This window comes from Ptychodera flava, chromosome 17 (assembly GCF_041260155.1).
Source record: "Ptychodera flava strain L36383 chromosome 17, AS_Pfla_20210202, whole genome shotgun sequence".
NCBI lineage: Eukaryota > Metazoa > Hemichordata > Enteropneusta > Ptychoderidae > Ptychodera > Ptychodera flava.
This window is the reverse complement of record NC_091944.1, coordinates 33,758,431-33,782,734: the sequence shown is the minus strand read 5'-3', so window position 1 is coordinate 33,782,734 and position 24,304 is coordinate 33,758,431. Positions and strand designations below refer to the sequence as shown.

Sequence of the window (24,304 nt, the reverse complement as noted above, 5' to 3'; positions counted from 1 at the left end):
CGAGTTCGATCCTTGAGTACATCGATATCAAATCTATATCTATCTGGCGCTGATAAACGAATGAACACAACCTTTACTATTTTAGCGATATCGCCTCTACGGCTTTTAACCGGAGACTGCAACTTTATCACACCTCTGCTGGCATTTAATGTTGTTCAAAGGTTCGCGTGATCTCGGTACAATAAATCGCATTATTTATTTGGGAGCCGATGATTGAAAAAGTTGGCTGTCGATGCAAAGTGTGCTGGGATATATATGTACTATAGTGATGTCACCATTTGTCATCGACATTCTTATGCTCCAATAGAGTGGCTTTTGTCAAGTCCTAGTGTATAAGCGAATGAAAAGTTAATGTCAAAGGGAAATTGAAAGTTTGACACATGAATGGTACTTTAGAAATAGACGGTTCACGGCGAATTCTTCGTTTTCAACAGGGAATAGTCTAAAAGCTGGAAACTGAGCATTATTATAGACTAGATACTTTATAAACGTAATGAAGCTTCCGTTTCGTCGCTTTATTGATAAGCTTTTTCGCAGATTCGTCATCAAGTGTTGGCAGTATGAAGAATTACCCATGCTTCCCATGGGTCTATCACTTCACAGCATACTATCGTTCGGACAGGTGACTGTAGATTGGCTGGTAAATCAGCTCTCGCATCCAAACGTGTCGATGAATGAACCAGTCCCGTAAACTCTCACAATTTGACCCCACAGTCCTGTATACAGATCTATCTAACCATCAATTTAACCCCATAGTCCTGTAGACAGGTCTAACCATCAATTTAACCCCATGGTCTTTTATACAGGTCAGGCCACCCTATTGTAACGATAGAGATTTAGGGGTCTACAAAAAAGGATTGCAATGAAAAGAGAGAATAAACAATCTTGAGATTACTGGCTTTGAGACTTCTCACAGCAGTTGTTGAGATTAAAGTATTGTTCATGATATCTGTCACTTAATGTTGTGTTCAAGAATAAATACGGACAGCAAACATTGTGAAGGCAAAATTACTTGGCATGTAATAGTCTACAGAATTACCGAATAGTTACTGTTCCAATTATCTGCTGAGATTCCAGGTTATTAACTCTTAGTATGTGACTCTGTTGACACTAACGATCAAATTTACTCCCTCACGTAGTGTTTTGTTGCTGGGAGGGCGCGAGTGAGTCGTTATCTTAATGGTTGCTTTGAAAATTCCTACTCTCGCCTGATCACGTGACTAACATTTTTGAAATCAGCTAATAATCCGCTGATAATTGACTTTAAACTCTGATATTATAATTTTTTCCTCCTGGAAAAGAGTATATTTTAACCAATATACTGCATTCTAAGAGACGCAAGGGACCAGAAAGATAATCAACGTGTTGACATTTTGTTTGTTTTATCAACCCGTCCTGAAAATACCCTATCCCCCTGTCCAATTATTTTAATGAAAATCCAAATTTAGCCTATATTCCCTCAGTACAAATACTATCACAAATTATTTTTCACGACCACCTGATATACAACAAAGTCAATACTGACCAATTAGTGACTCAAATATTTGCGATATTTTAGTCACTATTGTCCCATGATTTTAATTATCTCAAAGTTATTAATTTATATGTAAATGCAAAGTAAATTAAAAAGCGATGTCATCATGTAAATGTAATATTAATGAGATGTTATCGTAAAGTAAAAATGTTTAATATTGCATATTTGTAATATTGTGCGATCGACAAATTATCTATAACTTGATATTAGAAATAATAGTTAACGATGTTCTCTGTTCGAAAATGGCTGAATCATGAAATATACAGGTTGACGAATGTATTTGTATTTTGGAAACAGCGAAAACTCTTTTGTTGTGCTATGGTGTTCTTTGATAAAAGAGTTGCGAAGGTTTCTTTTTCTGACTTTTTAAAACTACACACACTTAGACCTTCATTGAAATGGAGATTTAGCATCGTTGTGCAGCTATCAAATAAGATCAAAATTTCTATATTAAAAACGAAATTTCTAGATATATAAATCAATTAGTATCCGCTAACAAGTGGATTCTGCGAGTGATGGGAACTTCCCATCAAGGTAGTATGCGCCTCTACAAAGTAAAAAGACATAAAAACCTTTGCCCAAACTTTCCTCAATGTCACTTTTTAATCATTATTCTCTCACGAATCAAGGATAAAAGTCAGGGTCACGAAGTTTGCAATGGAGAAATAAATTACCCATCGTATACCGATACTTGACATTTAAAATGGCGGCCACCCCCGTGTTAACTCTATGGAGAAAAATAAATTTTTGAAAAACTAAGACGGTGAAGATTTTTCTTACTCCAAGAGCTTTAAAATGAGCCCCTACAAGCGGTAGACCAAAAACGTATGAAAACATTTGAGAGTCCGAATATCTGTCCCCAAAAGGCGCAGTCTTCCTTAATAGTTTCCGGAATGAATCTATAACGACTTCAATATGAAAACAATGACTGCATTTGCACCGGAGAGCTCCTCTATAGTCCTTTATAGAATAACGTTATGGACATAGTACTTCGTGCGAAAATGGAAGAGGGTGACTTCATTGAAGTAACTTTTAACAATAATTCAAACAAAGATATGAGATATAAAGGATATTTCGAATTTCGAAATTTCTTTAGGTTTTACTGGCAGCGTTATTTTTGAACGATTGCGAAGGTGTAGTAAAACGCTATAATAACTATAAATTTAACGTTAATGTCTCTAATCGCGGATATTCATACTCTAAAGCGCCTAAATTTCCATGTAAAATTCATGTTTAGAAATTTGATATCTGCATAGATTATACAGCTGTTGCCGATTTACACAAGAATGCATCACCCGTGCCTACTTGATATCAGAATTACGACAAGTCTGTTACATGGGCAAACAATATCGTCAAATCCGAAATGCCAAGGTCAAATGTGCTGTGACGCAATAAGTCAGAGGAAATACTATCATATCACACAGATCATTACCACGTGGCTTGTATAAAAGAGCTTGTAATAATTCATAGAACTGAATTTGAAATTCAATATACTGAAAATAACGTTGTGGTACAGGAGTTACTATTTTTTGTGAAAATATTGAGATAAAAAATAATTGAAAAGCTACTTGCCGATGCTTTACTTGTGATTGAATCACTGTATTCGCCAACATCAGTGTTGCTATTATTCTCTGACATAAAGATGAATATCTGACATTAAAACTACTTGTGTGACCAGATACGTTTTCAAAAAATATTTTTTTAATATGTCGATAACTCTCCCATCAAAGGATAGAACAACTCATAAATTTTAAACTAATTTTTAAACAATTTCTCTTGATATCGTCTTATAGGTGTCTTTAAATATATGTATATATATATATATATATATATATATATATATATATATATATATATATATATATATAATTTGAAATTAGTTGTCAGGCAGCACACAAACTGTATGACACTATATCCTTCACTTCAAACTAAATTGTTTTATTACGGCTTTTCGTTTGTTTCATCGTACTTCATCAGGATATATAATAAAATAAACGAATGAATCAGAAAAAGCACTGAATATAATGGACTGAATATTATAATTTATATATCTGATCAAAATATTTGGTGTTCAACTTATTTCCAAGCCATTTATTTCGACATCAAGTTCTTTAAATTCTCATACAGCATGATCATAAACCAATTCCTATTTGTATCGTCTTATATCTGTCTTTAATAAATTTATAAATTTCATGACACCAGTCAAGCATTTTTGGCATAATGGTAGACTCAGGTTATAAACTGGTTGTTCTATCGTTAAGTACAATACCAATATTACTATTATTAGTAAGTTGTAGCAACCGAAGCCTCGGTTTAGATTTTTGTTCAGTGAGTTCGCGTTGAATACAACAGACGTGTGCCTCCCACTGTTTGCTGGAGTGATGACGTGTAAAGCCACTTAATCACCTTTCATTTATCGTGTTTGTTTCATTTGTGTTCCGGTTATAGAGTAATTTCATTTGAATTCAATTTACAACGAAAATGGATAAAGATGAATTTCAAACGACAAATCCACTCATAGTAATGACAACCACCCTTATTTGAAGATTAGTTTGTAATCACGTGACCTCGTCGTATAGGAGTGACAACCCCGAATATCGCTGACGCTCGTTTTCCTCTTAAGTGTTGTTTTATCAATTATATAGGACAGTGGACCCCTTGAGATACTATACAACTTAATTATTTAGATTGACTCCACTCCATTGAGTCGAGTACGATCATTCCATCACGCCAACTACACTCGCCAGCTCAAGGCTCGTGTTGCTGCCTGAGTTTGCCGACAGACAGCGGCGAAACTAGGAGGAAGATGTTGCCGGGACAGGATGGCCGGATCTACGGTACTAACAACCCCCTTCAAGATCCCACCAGCGTTGAGAGCAACCAGGGAAAACAGGAATTCTCTCTGAAAATGTTCTTCAGGGATAAATACAACAGGTAATACAGATACATTTATCCTCGTATAATGAAATGGAACGACACTGGGGAAAGCTTCCGTTCTCAGCTTAAACACGTTAGTTGGGACGAGAAAATATAAGTTATAATGTAACTCCCGTTTTGCCTTAGCGGCCAAAGTCAAGAGTTACCATTGCTTTCTCAAATATCGACTCTGAAAGAGGACAGTGACGTATGAAGTCGGGTCAGACTTAATCTATGAAGCATATCTATACAAAGCGTGCTGACTGTAAATGAGTCTTTCTAATTAATCAACCTATAGTGACAGGGTTTTGTATTCATATAATTTTTTTTAACTTGGTTCGCAAGGACGAAGATAGTGTCATTAGCTAGTACTTCCCTGTCCGTCAGAGTGTTTTGGGTTACTTTGTTACCGGAACATGTATCTAAAATGCGAAATACGGTAAATTACAACACTCCTCAAAAATAACGATAAATTTCAATGATCATAAGCGATTTCAAAAATAAAACACCTTCCATTATATTTATTTTACATTAATTGTCGTAAATGCAGATGGATAATTAATGTATTACAACTCCAACAAAATATTGTAGCTTATTGTAGCTCCTCAGCTAAATAAACGTTCGACGCGATCCGTATTTAGACATTTGCAGAAATGCAAAGTTGCTGGCGTTTATTATTTGCCCGCATCGTGTGATTATGTATGCCCTTCAATGTAGAAAATAAAATAATTCACATTTGCAATGGAAATATTATTTAAAATGGCACCTATATGAGTTTTGCATTCAAAGAGTTACGGATTAAATATTATTAGACTAAGGTAGTTCACTAAATCTATACATAATAATCTTCTAAGTCACTGGAACAGAAGTTACATGTGGACACTTTTTTGTAACGGGGCGGGTAAGGTATAATTTTTTCGTCGTTGATAAAGGGAACATTGAAATTAAAAATAACAACAGCCGACCGATATAAGGTAAACTTCAACACTAATTCTGCAAAACATCACAACATGAAGTATCATGATTGTGATAAATCGTGTTATTTTTATTCTATGATATTTCACTTCTGACACAACATTTATGAAAAAAGACTCGAAAACAAGGTCCATTTTTGTTGGTTCCAGCGTCCAAATATTTCGTAATTTCGTATGAAATGCTGTCTGATCCGCAGTACAGTGCGTATACCATATTAGCAGGAGAGCATTTACAGGTAACTAATGTCCAGATAACAGAGGTTTCTGCTCTGTAAAGTGTCACTCTGTAACATGTGAAATCTCAAGGGATTGCCTGATTGTGACGAATATAGAGAGGTGACCTCACTCAAAGGCGGCCACCAAGACAGGTTGTACGTCATTGAAACTTTGGTTCTCAACTCGCTTACGTTTTAATAATATGAGAGTCTTGGAACCCATTTATATTATGTGATACATTGTCCCGTCGTCTGGTTTTCTAGAAGTATTATAAAGTGACTGTTATTCCCCATATGTAGTACGGTCACGTGACCGACGGCGATGACGACAAACGTAAGTCACAAAGATTGGGAAATGTACACCGAAAATAACAACGTTAAATTAGCAAGATACGCACACAAACACAGGGTCATATTTTTGTTTCTTTTTCCTGTTTTTACTTCTGAGTGACCTGTTGTCTCTCATGTACGGCGACCCGTTTTGCGATGAGACTGAATCACCTCATCAAAAGACTATTTCAATCGCGAATGTTATCGATCGGATCATAAAATACCGTCCATGAATGGATGCCTGCCCGTCTATCCCCTTCACGTGTTTTGACTACACAAATTAATCTGTCAAGTTTTTACACATGACGAGCATACCGGAAATCATGGGACGATAATTGAAAGCCGTATACTTCGTCACCACCTAACAACCTCACTACTCGATAAATATACTGTCATTTCGTGAATCTTGAATCAAAATTCATTCGTGTCGACAGTTTTCTGTTGCTTTTCTAAGACCAGCCGGTATACTTTCGAGGCTAAAATCTCCATGAAAGAGTTTGGCCACGTCCAAGACCCTGTGTCACATCATCGTCTCGCATTAAAAGTAGATGAATATCAAAGAATCAAGTAACACTGACATATTACAAATATAAAATCAAGATAACATCACTACATTAAAGAGTAAAATAATCCATTATTGAAAGGCCCACGCATACTTGAACTCGAAGAAAAATGAAATGAAATGTTAAAGATATATATAGATCTAAACAAATTTACTCCGACTCTAAAAAACACCTACAGTGTGTAATTTTCTGATATAAATTTATTCATAGAACAATCTGATCTGATAGTTCAAAAAAGTCAGTTCTGCCTCACAGAATCTGTACAAACAGAAGTCAACAGCAACACCTTCAGAGTCTAAAATACTTTTTTAAAAACTTTAACATCATTTCGTTATAACATTTATTACTGATAGCGATAACCATCGCAATCTACAGTAAAACGTAACAGGATTTAAACATACCAGTATCCTAGATGAGACGCATTGCGCGTCTCAGGAGATATTTCAAAATTTAAAACTTGCCATGATCACGCCCACTTTGTTCAATGTTCTAATTCTGGATGGATCAGAAATTTCAGCAACCAGTGAGTGGAATGGTAGTCGTGCAATGAAAGGATAAAGGACGTGCCAGGAAAAAGGAAATCTTTCTGTATGTATCGGTATAAATGACTTGAAAATACAAACAGACAAATCTCGGTGGGATTCTGAGATGCTAGCAATAATCCACCTTGCAACTCTCCAGAGACCGTATAAGCATGATGTAAGCTGTGTTCATTAGTTATTTATCCATGATTGCGGATTGAGGTCTCTCTTGTCCATGATATAACAGTTTCACTCCAGGCATTTACATTTCTCCACAGAAATCTTTTGAGAATACAGAGGGAAAATGATCACCGAAAGAAGTATAGTGTACAAACCTTTTAAAATTGGTAAACACACGAAATGATATTTCAAACCAGGATAGTTGGAGGCGATTTGTAGTCATTACGTCGACGAATAAGTTGTAATTGTCCATGATAACAACGACAATGATAACAACAACAATATATTAGTAATAATAATAATAATGTTTTAAATAACAGTCAATACATATAAAGAGAAGAACACATAGTATAATGATTGAAGGAAATCATTTTACATCAATAAATCAACACAAAAAGCTGACACCAGCAGGTTATCAGAACTATAATCTACTCAGGAAGTTCACCTTTTTGTCCAGGAATTTACTTCAAAAGCTAAGATTAATCAATCAACAGTTATTTATTGAAAGAGTTTATTTCACTTTAACGTTCTTCGAGTCGGAATCGGTGTTGTTTGAAATAAAGGAACGACTGTCGTCTGGTCTATATACTTTAACAATATTCGCATAGATTTGTCGGCGAATAGTTTCCTCTTAATAATCGCAATTAATGACTAACGGATTGACTTCTTCTTTTTTGCCCAGGCGCGGTTTTCACTGCCTCCTTTTTTAGTTATGATATGTTTGTTTGTTGGTTGGTTGGTTGGTTGGTTGGTTGGTTTGCTTCTTCACTAATTCGTTCGTCCGATCGACTCTTCTTTTGGTCGGAGAATCTATCAGAAACACATCGGTCGCGGTTGCCTGGCGTCACGGTTGCCTGGTGACCACCTGGCATTGTTAGCTTTCATTCTGCGGCATTCTCCTTGCGTGTTTTATGTAACCATGGTGACAAACGCTGTAGTAGCATAAGGGTGATTACTGCGGCAGAAATGAAAGACAAATAGTAATATTACAAGGCAGAGAAAGGTACCGACTGATGTTCGAACTTTGTGTACGCTATAATATTCAGCGAAAGGTCATGACCCCGTTCCTTCGGTGTTAATGGCATAGCTACATTATGGGATGTATTTTCCATCATTTTCTTCGTTTTGTAAACTACAGTATCCTAGTCAACTCGAAATGCTCAGCATTAATCTTATACATAATCCTATAAGAGTGCAATGTCCAATACTATCGTTGACAGTTGAGTTTAAGTCCGGACTGGAATTCATTCGTCAACAGTAATATTTCATATCATAATCAATGTAGTACGTTTGAAAAGCTTATAATTTGTACTTCAACTTTTAGGAGAGATATGTTTTCTAGAACATCAAAAATTCAATTTTATTTTGAAGCATGGTATCATATTTGTCTCCCTAACGAGTGTTGAAAAACAAAACATTGGCTATAACGCGTCGTATACGTAACGTAATGTTACTGAAGATCGATCAATGGGTGTTCGGATTTGAGGTAGTGCGAGTCTCGAAATTTAAAGACTGAAACTTTTGTCCAAACGTTCGAAACTTTCGACAATGCCCTCGACAAATCAAGAGTAAAAATCAGGCGCCACAATGCAAAGTTTGGTGCTAATGAAACAAAATACCTGACACATTTACCGATGTTTGAAATTCAAAATGGCCGCCATTCCTGTGTTAGCTCTATGGGAGAAAATCACATTGTTGATTTTCATAAATTTGAGATGGTGAAATCTAAGTTTACACCAAGAGCTTCACAATGAGCTCCCACAAGTGGTAGATCAGAAAGGAATGGTAAAAGTTTGAGAGTCCAGATATCTGTCCCCGAGGCACATTCTACCTTAACTTCGAACCACTGCCCCTTAACATTACCAACAGTCACAACACACTACGATTTAAAAACTATCCCTGATGATGCTCGTTGCATTGGGCAAATGGTCTAAAGGATGCATACTGCATCAAATTAGAATTTAAACGATCCAAGTCATGATGCTGTAACATGCCTCTGTCTTTGATGCACAGAATAGTCGAATTATATTTTTCTATATCAGTACCTTTTGACGGAATTTCTTATCTTAACCTCTTAAAATACTCATTGGTACACCCATTAACAGCAGGATATTTGACAAATAACACGACATTCTAAACAAAACACCATTCATCGTCTGGCCATTACAAGTACCATGTCTTCGTTATCCAAATGACAAAATTACCACACTCAAATTACAGAAAATTAAAAATAAATGAGATCGTGCGACTTTGCAGTAGGAGGTAAATTGTCATTTGTATCGAGATCTAAAACTTATTAATTATGAATGTGATTCTATTTCATGATTCACTAATACTGTTTACTACAGGTTTTGCCATCAGGGAATCCCACATTAGTACATTTAAATCTCTTTTTTTCCGTTTCATCATGGTCGAATTCTCAACGGAAAGACGGAATATATTTAAATGGTTGCGTTTGACTCACGACATCACCACCTCAACGTGGTATGAGTTAAGATTTACTGAATGCACCACCCAAACGTTCGATTTTTCAAATTTATGATACATCCGGGAATATACTTCAGCGCAAAAGTACCAACTATACTAAAAGGAGTATTAGACACATTCTCCTTGAAAAAGGAACACATGAAAGAAGTCCTCTGTTTATTCCTAAAATTCAATTATGTATGAAAGCATTAAAACGTGACATTATTGATGTGAATCGAACGATAATCCCAGTTAATTCACGCAGATTGGCATAAGTCATTATTGTGACTAATAGAATACAGGGAGTGTAATCTACAACTGAAACAGCGAGCTCCGAAGTTGATTTTATCTATTTACTTTTGACATCGGTCAGAAAAACACCGACTTGTTTATCAGGCCATCTGAAATCACCATCTACACCTGTGTAATTAAAATTCCGGAGAGAAATAATATTTTAAGACCACCATAATATCGGAATCGCCTCGCATTTTTCTTAGACTGTAAAATCAAGAAAGCGTCTAAGTACATCTATTGAAGAGCTAGAATAATAAAGAATATCGACAAGTTTACAAATGACAAATACACTTAAAACCTCATCTCTCTCTCTCTCTCTCTCTCTCTCTCTCTCTCTCTCTCTCTCTCTCTCTCTCTCTCTCTCTCTCTCTCTCTCAAACGATAGACAGATAATTAGGTAGGTAGGTTTGTGGCTAGGTAGATAGGTTCAATATAGGTAGGTAAGTAGGTAGGTACAATGTATGTATGTAGGTAGGTAGGTAGGTAGGTAGGTAGGTAGGTAGGTAGGTAGAATGCTCGTATGCAGTGATCATCTCATGTGAAGGAATGTTGATTACTATGAATGAAATTAGTCTTAAATATTTCAGTGATTTGAGAAAATTTCACGGAAATGTGTTTCATGGAGACCGAGAGGCACCATTAAAAAATCAGAAACAACCTCGGGGACCGTTGTACACGTAGAATGGCAGACGCGGATTAAGTGTATTATGAAAATATATAACATACGACGATCACACATTGTGATGCTTTTATTTATGAGGTTATTGGCTGCTTATCGCTCTTATATGGTACGTTCAGATTGACGACTTTGCGTCGGCCCAGGTCCCGACCAGGGCCGGGGCCGACGTAAAAAACTAATGTGGACACGCTGAGTCGGCCCTGGGCCGACTCAGTTTGGTCCCGGTTAGAAGGGGGGGTTCAGGGCCGACTCAGGGCCGACGCAAAATTTGGTCCGACGCAAATCGCCAGTGTGGACACGTTACGTCGGCCCTGGTCCCAGTTGACCAGGCCTCCGCTATGGATCGAAGTTGAACTAGTCACCCTATTCGCACAAAACAAACGACGTTTGAAACTAAAGTTTACACCTATCGAAAGTTTTCAATCCAGTCTTTACATTTTAATATCATCCCATGTACGCTGAACTTCCCACCAACCTTTGTTCCGCAAACGAGACCATGTCATTTGATTCCACGGTGCACGTAATAGACTAGAGAGGCATGTCAAATATGCCGCGCACTGGTTATTTCTCCACCGCGGTCTTATATATACCATATGCTCATCCAATAAATGGTGAAGATCTCTCCGATGATTAAAAGGGTGAGTGGTAGTCATATTTGCCCTTCTTGTGCGTAAAAACACAGGAAAATCATGAACAGTAGAAACAGCGTGCCATATTCAAATGTGCCATTTTGAACTTTGACAGGTCAGAGGTCACAAAGGAAGGTAAAGTTACGTCGGCCCTAATTCTGGTACCGGTAGGTGTGGACACGGACCAAATTTAATCCCAAAAGGACAATTATTTTGCGTCGGCCCAAATTTCAGTTGGGTGGCGAATGTGAACAAGATAATAAAGTACCCACAGAAATGCGAAAAGCTAAGTTCACACTTACGAATTAATTTTTCATGAATTCTTTGTCAGATTCACTCCATGGATAATCTAGCTACACTCACGGGACACGCATCTCCGATACCAAAGTAGAGCACTTCAGGCATCAGGTATTATATATACTTGGTCTTCCTGCCGATAGGCAACCCTGCGAGGTTTGTGGTTGTGAGTGGGTTTTCCTGTCCTATAGGTCCAGATGGGAAAAGTACGACACAGAGTAGCATTCGACAGTTGGGTGTAAAATACGTAGTAAATATAATGGCCTTTCAGTCTTCAGCTACGGTGTAGTAGGTAAATGCCCGCATACTAGTAACCCAATGTCTGTATGGATATGCAATGATTGAAAGTGAACTGAATTCACTTCAATAAAAATGGTTCTCTTTTACATTGCTTTCTACGTATCAGCCTCGACTCATTTCGGATGTTCTAGAATCAGACACACGGGCGTCAAGTGTGTTCTGCTCTGTGTATGGACAGTGCAAGAAAAAGACTTCATCGTTAATCTCATGACGACGCAGCGCAAGGCGGTATCGTCCATGGGTCAAACTAAATCCCATTAAACTCCGTTACAGCGATACACATCTCGTTTCAAGGATTCGATACTTTGACTGAGAATAGTTTGCCTATTACCGTAAAACACCTATTCATAGCAAAATAGGCGCAATAGTTACATTTTATAATTCATATTGCCGTATGCAACAACAGTGACAATGTAGGATTAGTTGATTGCGTCAAAGTCTAAAAACCCTTGTCCAATCATCAGGCGAAAGGTCGAATTCAGAGCATTTAACCTCGAAAGGCTGAAGCGTTGAAGCGATGAAATCAGCCAAAGGCAAGCAAAGGGAATGAGTGAAATTTGAAGAATATTAATTTTGACACCTGAGTTAAATAGACAAAACACAATGTTTAAATATACATACGTCATCCACCGATCTATTCATAATTGACAAGCCTTAAAGGCTCTTTAACGATATTCAAAGATCAAACAATGTCCTTTGAGAAGCGTCAGGATAAAAGCTCATTTATATCATAGATATTCCTACTTAATAATGTATACAACAGATAGCGTTCTTTTCTATGAGTAACGACTGACGCTGCAATAGTGAAAAGGTATTATTTTTCACATTTGTCCCGTCTGAGAAGACTGAAGTAGTTGCTGTAAAGTTTGAGAGCTACGTGATCAGCTTGTTAAAGCAGTTATTTGAAGAGAGTAACTTTGTAGATGCCTTCTATATTGTCGCGTCCGATAAAAAAATGGACAAACCCTAAAAGCAGGCAAAAGATTTATAACATAAGCGGTCGTGGTTTACACTCAAGCACAAGGAGATACTCTTCGTCTTATTTATCCATGCAATGATCCATTCATCAGAATTTCCAATTTAATTGCTTACTCATTTGTTCATTTCTTCTCCATTTATGATCTTGTAATATTTTTTAATAAGGACATTAACATCCGATTCATATTATCTGTTCACTTCATCGTTTCTCCCCCTCGAGAACCCGCGATGAGCGCATGTTTTTCTGCAAAGCTCAAAAGAAGGACCGCATTACCGTTTCATGATTGCAAAATACTCGCTATATATTGTTATGTGACATAACGTAACACTACAGCTGCAAACACTAATATATCGTTTAACTGAGTGTAGAAATTACTATAAAATAAGCTTTAAATCAAATTATTCTCTCAAAGTATCCTCTTCAATTCTTTGCTGGTTCAAAGTTTTTCTGCAGAATTTCTACACAGCATAATCGTTCAACATGGTAACTAGTTCCATCCCCTCACACAATGAGGCTTTACATATGACGTAATTTGTGACTCACAACTTCAAGATCTTTCCTTCATAATCGAGACTAGATCAATTCAGGCTGTAATAGGAAATGATAATACTTTAGGTTTTCAGCTCGGTTTCAGCATGGAGGTCTTTCTGCACCTCCATGGCTTTATTTTGGTTAGTGCCAAATCTGGAAGAGGCGTGGATGATTGAAAATGTGATATATGTAGTTTTTCATCAGGTTTAAAGAGACCGTTCAAATACAGTAAATCAATAGGTGAAATATTTCAGGGCCCTCGAATTTTTTTCTCAATGAAAACTCTGTAAACAAGGAAACTCCATCAAGTCTCGAACTTCTATCAGCAATGTCATCTTTGCACAATATCTGGTTGATCAGCAGCTTGTCGGATTATAGATGATAAACTCGTAGTATAACATTGTTTTAATATCCTTTGAAATGCGTCAGCAACTCTAATTAGTTGACCCATCCGTGCCGCATTGTTGTCTAAATAGCAGTATAATAAAAGTATTGTATGCATTGTGTCCTTTGAATCGTTAATTGTCAAAACTGGTGTGTCGTTCGTTAACTAGTCCTCAATAAACTGTAGCAAATTACCTGCATTCCGTAATAATGAGCAAATAATGAGAATAAACCATGTATGTTTTACGATTTGCAGAACAAAACATCTGCTTTTGCCATTTCTCTGCAGCAGCATTATCTCTCATTCCGTCTGCTTGTGGTTTTTGTTTTCTCGTCTCTTAATCTGCCACATCGATTCTTCTTTCTACTGTCTTTCATTCTCTGTCTGTCCGTATGTCTCCCTATGTCTCCCTCCTCTCTCCCCTCCCTTGCCCTCCCCTCCTCCTCGTCAATGTCGTAAATGCTGAAAACAAGTTACATGCGCAATTGTAAATCCACAATGTCACATACACCATGACAGCAAGTGTAAAGTGTTCCTATTACTTTACACTACATAGGACAGATAAGTGAAATGTGAAAATGAGCTGTACAAACTGACATCGAATGCGTTAAACCGCATAGTCACAGAGTCATAAATAGGCATACAAATACGTCAACTTGTTGAAGTTAATGACTGACACCTTTCATCTGACTTCTTGGGTCAAATTTTACTAGGAGAACATTCTTTGTGTTGTAAAACAATGACTCGATTAAAATCCATTCATGATTCGTATGTCATCATACCATCATGAGATTAGTGTCATCAAGTGTTTCAATACACTATCAAAGCTCATTCCCAAAATAATTAACGTTTAATTAAGTTAATTAGCGCTATCTGTCGGTGGAATGACATTTGCATATCGGAATTCATATTCAATTTTTATTGGTCTTTTAACGACTAACGAAGCTCCAATCTTATTTGAAATCATGAAATAAGTTTGCGTGAGTTGAAAGAGATTTCTGTTCCGTAAAGTGTATTTAATCATCACGCGTCAATTTTCTCGGCAAATAGATTAATACAAGTTTGAAAGATTTTTATGTACCTCATTCTCCCACTGATAAGTCACTCGATCAGCCAATCAGATAACAGACAGAATTGCTTAGTCAGATGATGTCAAGCTACGCTCTATGGAAAACGCACGATAATCTACCTCCGATATGAAAATCACTCATTCGATTCAGATTATCGGCAAGGTTAGAAACTGCAAGCACAACGGAATCGTAGTCAAAATTCGTCGGTCACCTTGATGAAAGCTACTAGGTTGAAAACTTTGTCAGACATCACAAATATATCAATATTTCCATCATTCATCGTATGTAGATGATTAATAGACTCAGTGATACAGTCATGGTATCCAATTTCGCGGTGCTTAATAGATATTGAAAAAAAATCATCTTAAAAGTTTTAACTTACTGTCTGACAACTAAACAAAACATGATGAACACTCACGTTCGTGAGTAGACTGTTCCCTCGTGCGTCAACTTGTTATTTCCCATAATTCTCTGGTGATAAGTTGGATAAGTTGATATAATACAAAGGGTGACAGACATTTCTGCTCTGTCTTTTTGTTATCTCTCTCTCTCTCTCTCTCTCTCTCTCTCTCTCTCTCTCTCTCTCTCTCTCTCTCTCTCTCTCTCTCTCTCTCTCTCTCTCTCTCTCTCTCTCTCTCTCTCTCTCCTATTTAACCTCGCTACTTTCGTTTCTTGTGGTAAACTATTTCCACCAGAAATAAAATTAGGTGGCAATTCTAAAAAATATGTCGGCAATGTGAAGTGTGCATTACCACGGATACAGAATATTTCTGCGGCATTAAGTCAATGTTCACAGTATGACAGCTTGTCATAAGCTTGAAGCTCCACAGGTGGCAAATTTATGCAGTCTGTAAGTCATGACTAAATAAAAAAAAAATTAGTGCAGAAGAAAGCATTTAGAAGCATAGAGGCAGTGTAGATACCATGATTAGGCCTATTTTGATGGTTTAAGGCCCTGGTGTTGTGTCATAGTTGTGATCAAGCAGGCTCAATAGCATCTTGAGTATAAGAATCGTTCTTGAAACAAAAAAGGGTTGGGCAAAATCCTGCAAAACAAGACACAATGATATACTTTCATTTCATTTCCCACTGTTTGAGAGCAATCATTGTTTTAATGATTATGATAACATTTTAGCCCAGAAATATTTAATGTGATATTTTGATATCATCGAGAAATGTCTGGTGATGTTCATTTCTACATGATTAAACTGATGGAATCTGCAAAAGTATTAAAATCATTCAGAATCACATCATTTCTTGTATAAGTTAGGCTGCGTTCACAAAAGTGGTGGGGGCTGGAGGAATTAGGGAGGATTCGAAAATTCTGAGGGTAGTCGAGGAGGGGACTTGAAAGTTTTGCTCTGCCTATTGGGGCCCGAAAATATTTTGGCTCCCAACATTTTGATGTCGTCCAATGGTTCTAATGTTAGTAATAATTAAACAAAATCTAGAACCGTTTTGTCGCATTTTATAACTTTAATCTCAAAAAAATCTCAAAATGTATGAATGCCATTAAATTTTCGTAAAAACAAGTTGGCCTTGTAATGGGTCAGGAGCTGTAACTGTTGATAATTATTTTCAATATTTCTGTGCAATGTATCAAATACAGTTTCTTGGTGTCTCTGTACAGCATGCTAAAAACACAATATTCAGTTGGTCAAGAAAGCCCGTTTGTCGATGATACAAATGTACGGTACACGTAGCCTCTGTTGGCAAGCTGACTACTGGACAATTCAACATGCTGTAGGGAGTAGAACAAGAACGCAGTTGTATAAACTGAACAAAAATATTGTCAAAGTAGAAAGTTAATACAGCTACTGCCCTGCTACTGCCTACGGGCAGTGTCACTGTCACTGCATACCGGCAGTAACAGTGATAGCTCTGATGTCTGATGTAGTTTAAGAAGAGTTGGCTCAATGACAATGAAACATGCATGTACTTGTACACAAGATCCAGCCAGAGAGCAACACATAGAAGACTAGGAAACTTAACAATTACCATGGATTTTTGAATTCTGACATATCAGAATAATCAAATATTAGAGATCACAACAAACGAACCATAGCATTGAACGATCACAACAAACGAACCATAGCATTGTATGCTGGTTAAACAAGGACAACATGAAGTGACTATTTGTTCGTTATTTGGGTCCTGGAACTTTGTCCGTTATTCAAATTACACAGTCGTTTATTAGCCGTTATTTCCGCTTAAGGTAGAACACGTCTCGGGGACAGACATGCGGGCTTTCAAACTTTATCAATTCTATTTCGATCTACCACTTGTGAGGGTTCATTTTGAATCTCTTGGTGAAAGAAAACTTTTCACCATCTTAGTTTTTCGAAAATAGAAAACTGTATTTTTCTCCACAGAGTTAACACGGGGATGGTGGCCATTCGAATTTCAAATATCTGTAAATCTTGGGTAATTTGTTTCCCTAGTACAAAATTTGCATGGTGGGCCCCGATTTTTATTCTTGATTTTGACAGAGAATGGGTTGAAAGATTCATTGAGGAAACTCCGAGCAAAAGTTTAAGGCTTTCACTTTCGAGGCGCATATCACTTTAAGAACAGTTTTTCTTAACAAGATACTCTACTTGCTTTCCAGCGAATCAATGTCGTATGTCTTTTAATTAACTGAACCAAGACTTGGTGTACTCGGGGTAAACACAGTTTACATCCATTGTAACGCTGTAGACAATCCTCTGTAGGATAGATAGATACACTGGATATATGCCGACGTCGCAAGGTCTTTCCACCCACTTGTACATAAGCTGCATATTCCACATCTACGACGCTTCCGTGTCCTTGTAAAGTACAGATGGTGACTTCTGAACAACGCATGCGCTTTTCACGCGGAATCAGAAAGCTTCGTGAAAATGTATAGCGTTGATATTTCATTCATAAATTATAAGTATGAACAAATGAAAGCGCATCTTTCAGTGTGAGAAGTGCAAAATGTGGGCGGACAATATTTGACAACCAGCCAATGTTGAAAGATGCCATGAAAAATATCAAAATACTTCATATATTGTCAATAATTTCTCTGTGAACATCATCCGTTTGATATAAGTGTGTATTCCAAAAACCTTCAATATACAAAGAGACGCATTCATTGCTATTGCTCTTCGGTACTATAGTACTACTTGAATTACAATGGTCGGAAGGTATCTTCACTGCTTTTTTAGATTAAATTCAATTGGAAAATGTAAGCTTTGTGTAATCGAGTGATGTGGGTACATACGACCAAACACCAAGCTCACGTCAGAGCTCCTGCGCACGCGCTGATACACAAATTAGCCGAGGAAGCATTAAAACGTCCCACACATCTTCATAGAGTTGTAATGTGATGATATGATTGTCATGGTTGTTTAATCTACTTTTCCTCTGTCAGTGATAATGTACAAATGTCTAAACAGTTTTGGGTTGGAGTTTGAATATACAATTTACACCTTTATCTATTAAGATAAATCGTTTCGACATTATGAACATACACGCTGTATCTATTGCATATCATATTAAATTTGCATAGACAAATGAGTACATGGATATCCTTATCTGCCCGGTAACTACATTGAAGAGACAAGCTCTTTTTCACTGACAAACTCACATTCAAGATTTTTCACTCCTCCCTGAAATGATTAATGATATGAAGAAGTAACATTGCACGTTGATTATCGGTAGAATGTGTTTGTATCTAGCGCGCCGACTCTATCTCTCAAAGGTTGTGGATGTTACCGTGTCTCCAGTGAGAAGATCGGGGACAACATGACAGTTAGTATCTTCAATACGTGCCGTCAGGTGCACCTATCCATTCATTACACCTCCTTCGCAATCAGCCGGACTTTTTAAACAGTAGACGTTCGTACTACATCCCTGATAATTATGGCAAGTCGGAATTGACAAGTTGGGAAAACTCATGTGGGGGCGGGGAGCAAAACAGGCGGCCGTGTAAATCTGGGATATCAACTGAAATGAAAGCATGGAGTGCCCATCTTGAATAGAAAGTCACATAAATATTTCTAAGTCTACGCCATCCGTAGAAACTATAACAGTTAAAACGTAAGCTGCCATTCCGAGCTAACTATGTATAATTAATTATCCCTCATGTAAGCAAAAATACCAGACTAGGAGAAACATTGTCTTATATTGCTTAGCCAAGGATAATAAGCATCCGAATTCAAGGTACATTTGTGGATAGAGGAAAGGGAATGAACGGATGGATACATCCTATGAGAGGCAACGAAAGCGCCACCTCTTGGTATGATATGGTAATTGGTTGTATTATCATGGATAATACAACCAATAAATAATTATTTATAATGTAATCATTATACGTAAAATATCTTCAATTTTTCGGGTAATAATTCTGTCATAATCGTACCATTTTGTTGGAGTAGCTTGACAAGGGTAATCCATAAAAATAACTATGATTATATGAATCCAGGGAGACATTCGCGACGTATAGTTGATATTATAGACCAGTGAATCAAACATTAACTTTGAAATATTGCTCTGTCAACGAGGAGAGACTGGATGAAAGTGTACGAAGTCCCGTTGAGATATAGGAACACGCTATTATTCAAATTTACGGCGACGTTCTCCGTGAATACTAAAATGTGGTTCGGGGTGTCAAACGATCCTTTTTCACAGCATGTGGTTGTATGGAGGTAGCACTCCCCCGGCTAAATACTCATAGTTCTACGTCAGAACCCCCAGCGATGCAACTATTTGTTCGCTGCCGCAGGTACAATGTGGGTGTATACATAGGAGGGGCAGGGGTGTCGATCGTGCCGAGGGAACAACACGAGAAGCAACGAGTGAAGCCGATTGGATAGAACCGAAGAAATGTGAACGATCTATAGGACTCAAATTCTGCCTGCACTATTCCTGCTAAGTTCGTTACCCTAATCCAAATTGCGTGTCCTACTTCAGGGGGAAGAATTTCTGCCGACGTTGATATCAAAATGATTGGAAGCCCATTGGCCTCGTCACGCAAGGATCCCAGGACACTGAATATCATTTACATACAGCTTTCAATAGAAATGTTTGTTTGCTGAAGTGTTTCTGAGGTAAATTGGATTGCTTAGTGGCCCGTAAAGACAGGATAAGCACACGACGCTTCAAACCATTTAATTGTCAGGAGAGTTTTATTAGACATACGATAAAATAATACAAGTACAGTTTTTAATTTTTCACCTACGTTGTGCGTAGTTTTATCGTCTGCTAGATGAGTTTTATATCAGCCCTGAAACACCGCTTTCCGATGCTGGCATGAGAAAACTGACTAAATATCATCGCAGCATCTCGACACCATCGCTGAAATGTAAATCTGAAAATTGTGAGCTGAAAAGGTAAGTGCGACACTCGTTCACAAGACTACGATGGAAAAGTATGAATTCTTTGATCGAGAATGTCGGCTTAACTTGGCGGGATGTGCTTTTATGAAGTTACAAGTGTGTTTGACCATAGACCCTCGAGAAAAACTCTCGAGGGTCTATGTTTTGACACATTTCGACACCACAACAGACAACTGCAGTTCGCACTCTATCGTTACAGTGAATCTTAATACTCGTTCGTGTCATCCATTCCATGGGACGAGTCAAAATTCTCAAACTCGAAATTTATGTCTTTTAGAACCTTCAGACCGTTGATATACCTCAAAATATTGTACTTCTGATTGACAAAATGAATGCATAATATTCATTTTAATCGAATGAATTATATTCCCGTAATTACCCAGGTTGTGTTTTATCTTATTTTTATGATACCCTTGAATATATAATCAAGGACTGATGAAATAGTTCATTTATTAATGTACATTGTTCCATTTTTAGTGATTAAATAATTATACATTTTCATATTGTTAATCATAAAATACCGCGATTGCACAAGGCGTGCATATGTTTGTTCGAACGATGTTAGTGTAATAATGAACAAGTGCAGCTGTTTCATTTTTTAAATAGGAAAATCCTGATACAATATGGTGCCTTAATGTACTCATTTTCATGAATTTAAATATTTGAAATTTCAGCTTCAAATCAGCTTGATTGATGTTTAATCTCTGAAGCCCTTAAGTATTCCTTGTCCCGATAACACGGATATTTGAGGTACCGAAGCTTACAGAACACTACTAGAGTTGACAAGTGAATGACAAGTGGTTTATTACCCATAGCGATGCAACAAAATCATTGTTCACAGATTACTTACTAAAAATTGCAGACGACAACTAGTTCTGTTATTATGTACAGATTATCTGTTGCTTCTTTACGCACATACAAAAGCTATGAGCAGCATTTATAATCGGCCGTCTTGGAAAATATGATCCCCTATAATGCTGACTTGCATTTTCGGGGACAGTAGGTGTGTAAAACTTTCAAAATATTTTCACTATTGTTGTTAAAGAATATCTTCCTGTACTGTGTTGAAACTAGCCTTGCAAGCACAGTGTATCGTACACGATAAGCAATGTTATTGTTGACAAATGAATTCTCGTTAATAAAAAGTCAAACGATAACGTCAGACTCGGACATAGTTTTGAAGATTGTCTCTCATCTGGGTCGTAACTATATAGTAGGATTTACAAATCTGGAGTAATAGACTCGGTAATATAAACGTCCTCCCCTGAATGCATCTTCATGGCCAGCTGGTCATCTGGTGGCAAAAGGTCATCGACCTGTGAAGATGCGTAGCAGTTCTTCTGCCACTAGATAGCCAGTCGGCCAGAGGATCCGTTCGGGAAAGGATGTGAAACATTGCCACTCAATATTAAAATATCTTGCATAATAAGAAACGTTTATTTTGATGATATCTAGATCGGATAAGTGATTTGTAATAATCAACATTTCCGTGTATTATACTAGCCACGCACAAAGCGTCCATTTTTAGCTCACGTGTGTAAACACGTGGGCTATTGTCATAGCGATGTCTGTCTGTCTGTCCGTGTGTGTGTGTGTGTGTTAGTGGTGTGTGTGTGTGTGTGTGTGTGTGTGTGTGTGGTGTGTGTGTGTGTGTGTGTCTGTCTGTCTGTCTGTCTGTCTGTTTACACGATAACTCAAAAACGCCTGAACGGATTCAAATCAGATTTGGTACACAGGTACCATATGCTACTTGCAAGAACTGATTAGATTTTGGTTAGTGTGGCTTGCATATTAATGAAGTTATGCAATATCGTTTTTTCCGTACAATGGTTTCCCTATGAAGACGGTAATGACAGTGTAGACATATATCAAGACATACTGCACAAAATTTCATGAAACTTTTCACAGATGACAATCTCAGAACATTATGATGATACTGTGAGTGTCATGTCAATTATCTTCTCATTTGCATATTTAATGAAGTTCTGTAATTAGTCATATAACTCCGTTATAACTTCACCAAATGTGATGAAATCTGCTGCAGATAATGATCCAACTAATATCTAACTGTAGTGCAAAGCACTTAGTAGTGTGAAATTAATTAAGGGTTCATTTACATATTTAATGAACTTTGTAATTATGTATATAACTTTGAAATTACGGCACCCAAGTCAGTGAAATTAGTTACAGATATTGATTTGATAAATATCTAATTGTACTGAGAAGCATTTGGCAGTGTCAAGTTAACAAATCGGTAATTTGCATATTTTATGAAGTTTTGTAATTAGTGATATAACTCCAAAATAACTGCACCAAATGTGATAAAATTTGCTGCAGAGACTGGTCCGACAGATATCTAATTGTGGTGTAGAGCATTTAGTTGTGTGAAGTTAATTAAGGTTTCATTTCCATATTTAATGAACTTTGTAATTAGTGATATTACTCCAAAATTACAGAGTTAAATTTCATGAAACTTGCTACAGATGTTGATCTGATAAATATCCAATTGTACTGAGAAGCATTGAGCAGTGTCAAGTTAATAATTAGCTCATTTGCATATTTCATGAAGTCTTATAATTAGTCATATAACTCCGAAATAACTGCATCAAATGTGATGAAAACTGCTGCACAAACTGATACGACAGATATCTAACTGTGTTGTAAAGCATTTAGTAGTGTAAAGTTAATTAAGGGTTCATTTGCATATTTAACAAACTTTGTAATTAGATATATAACTCTGAAATTTCGGCACCAAAATTTGTGAAACGTGCTACAGATATTGATTTGATAAATATTTAATTGTGCTATGAATCATTGAACAGTGTCAAGTTAATTTAGGGTTTATTTGCATATTTAATGAACTTTGTAATTAGTGACATTACTCTAAAATTACAGCATTAAATTAAATAAAACGTGCTACAAATGTTGATCTGATGGATATCTAATTGTCCCATAAAGCATTGAGCAGTGTCAAGTTAATTAAAAGCTCATTTGCATATTAAATAAAGTTTTGTAATTAGTGATTAAACTCTGAGAGTACTGTGCGAAGTTGAAAAAAAACCTGCTACATATAGTGATAACATATATCTCATTGTTCTGTGAAGCGTACTACTATTGATGAACCTGTTGTAAAACACGTGAGCATATTCAGTTCATATCGTCCATGGTTGAATATTAGACTACATGACACTGACCGTCAAACGTAGTTTACTTAAAGGGTGCGGTCGTCGGAACTGCGCGTATGCGACTTTCTTGTTTACAAACAATGTGTTTCATGCATAATATCGGTCGTAGGGGTCCCTGGCAACCTTTGAGCAGACTTCTGACGACTGCTTCCCTTCAATAATCAATTTAAATGTTCAAGAACAAATGCTGCACCCAATACATGCCAAAGTCGTCTTTTCGAAGGGCATGTCATGATATGATATGATATGATATGATATGATATGATATGATATGATATGATATGATATGATATGATATGATATGATATGATTTAATAATATGATGAGGTATGATCTGATCTGATCAGATATGACGTCGTGTAGCATGACGTCACCTAACTTGACGGGGTATGTACGGACATTTTAATGAACTTTAGACAACAGTTCATTGCAAAGCATTCTTTGCCACTGTGAGACACAAATTGGGCTAACGTACATGATTTCAAATATGTAAATAGGGACACCGATTCTGAACAGATATATCAAGGTTTTTTCAATAAAAATACTGGTAATCTATGGACTTCGATATATCTTTAACCTTTACCTGACATCACCGACTTAGCAAATGCAACTGTTGCAACATATGAAAGTTATGTCAGATTATAATCTATAAATTAATGTTTGGAAAGCTTTAAGCCCGAAATATTCAAATGCAGATTATTCATTTGTATCCCCAAATCATTAGAATTTTACGTGGCAATCGGGTCATTCGCCCTCGCTTCGGCATCTTTCGTTTCGGTGATACAGCCATATGCTAAGGTGCAGTTTAATGTACAGCATTAATCTGTACGTGGCAAACGACCACTGCAAGTAGCGCTGGTTGTTTAAAAGTCACAAATGATGAGCTATAGGCCAAT

At 36.9% G+C, this 24,304-nt stretch overlaps 1 protein-coding gene across 1 annotated transcript in view; it reads left to right on the top strand.

The window, feature by feature from the left end:
* The first annotated feature begins 4,321 nt into the window (after positions 1 to 4,321).
* LOC139116114 (proton-coupled zinc antiporter SLC30A2-like) overlaps positions 4,322 to 24,304 on the top strand; it is a 68,604-nt gene continuing 48,621 nt past the window's right edge. The window contains 1 exon segment of the mRNA XM_070678659.1: positions 4,322 to 4,468. Coding sequence (XP_070534760.1) covers positions 4,341 to 4,468 — 128 coding nt within the window. The 5' untranslated portion in view covers positions 4,322 to 4,340.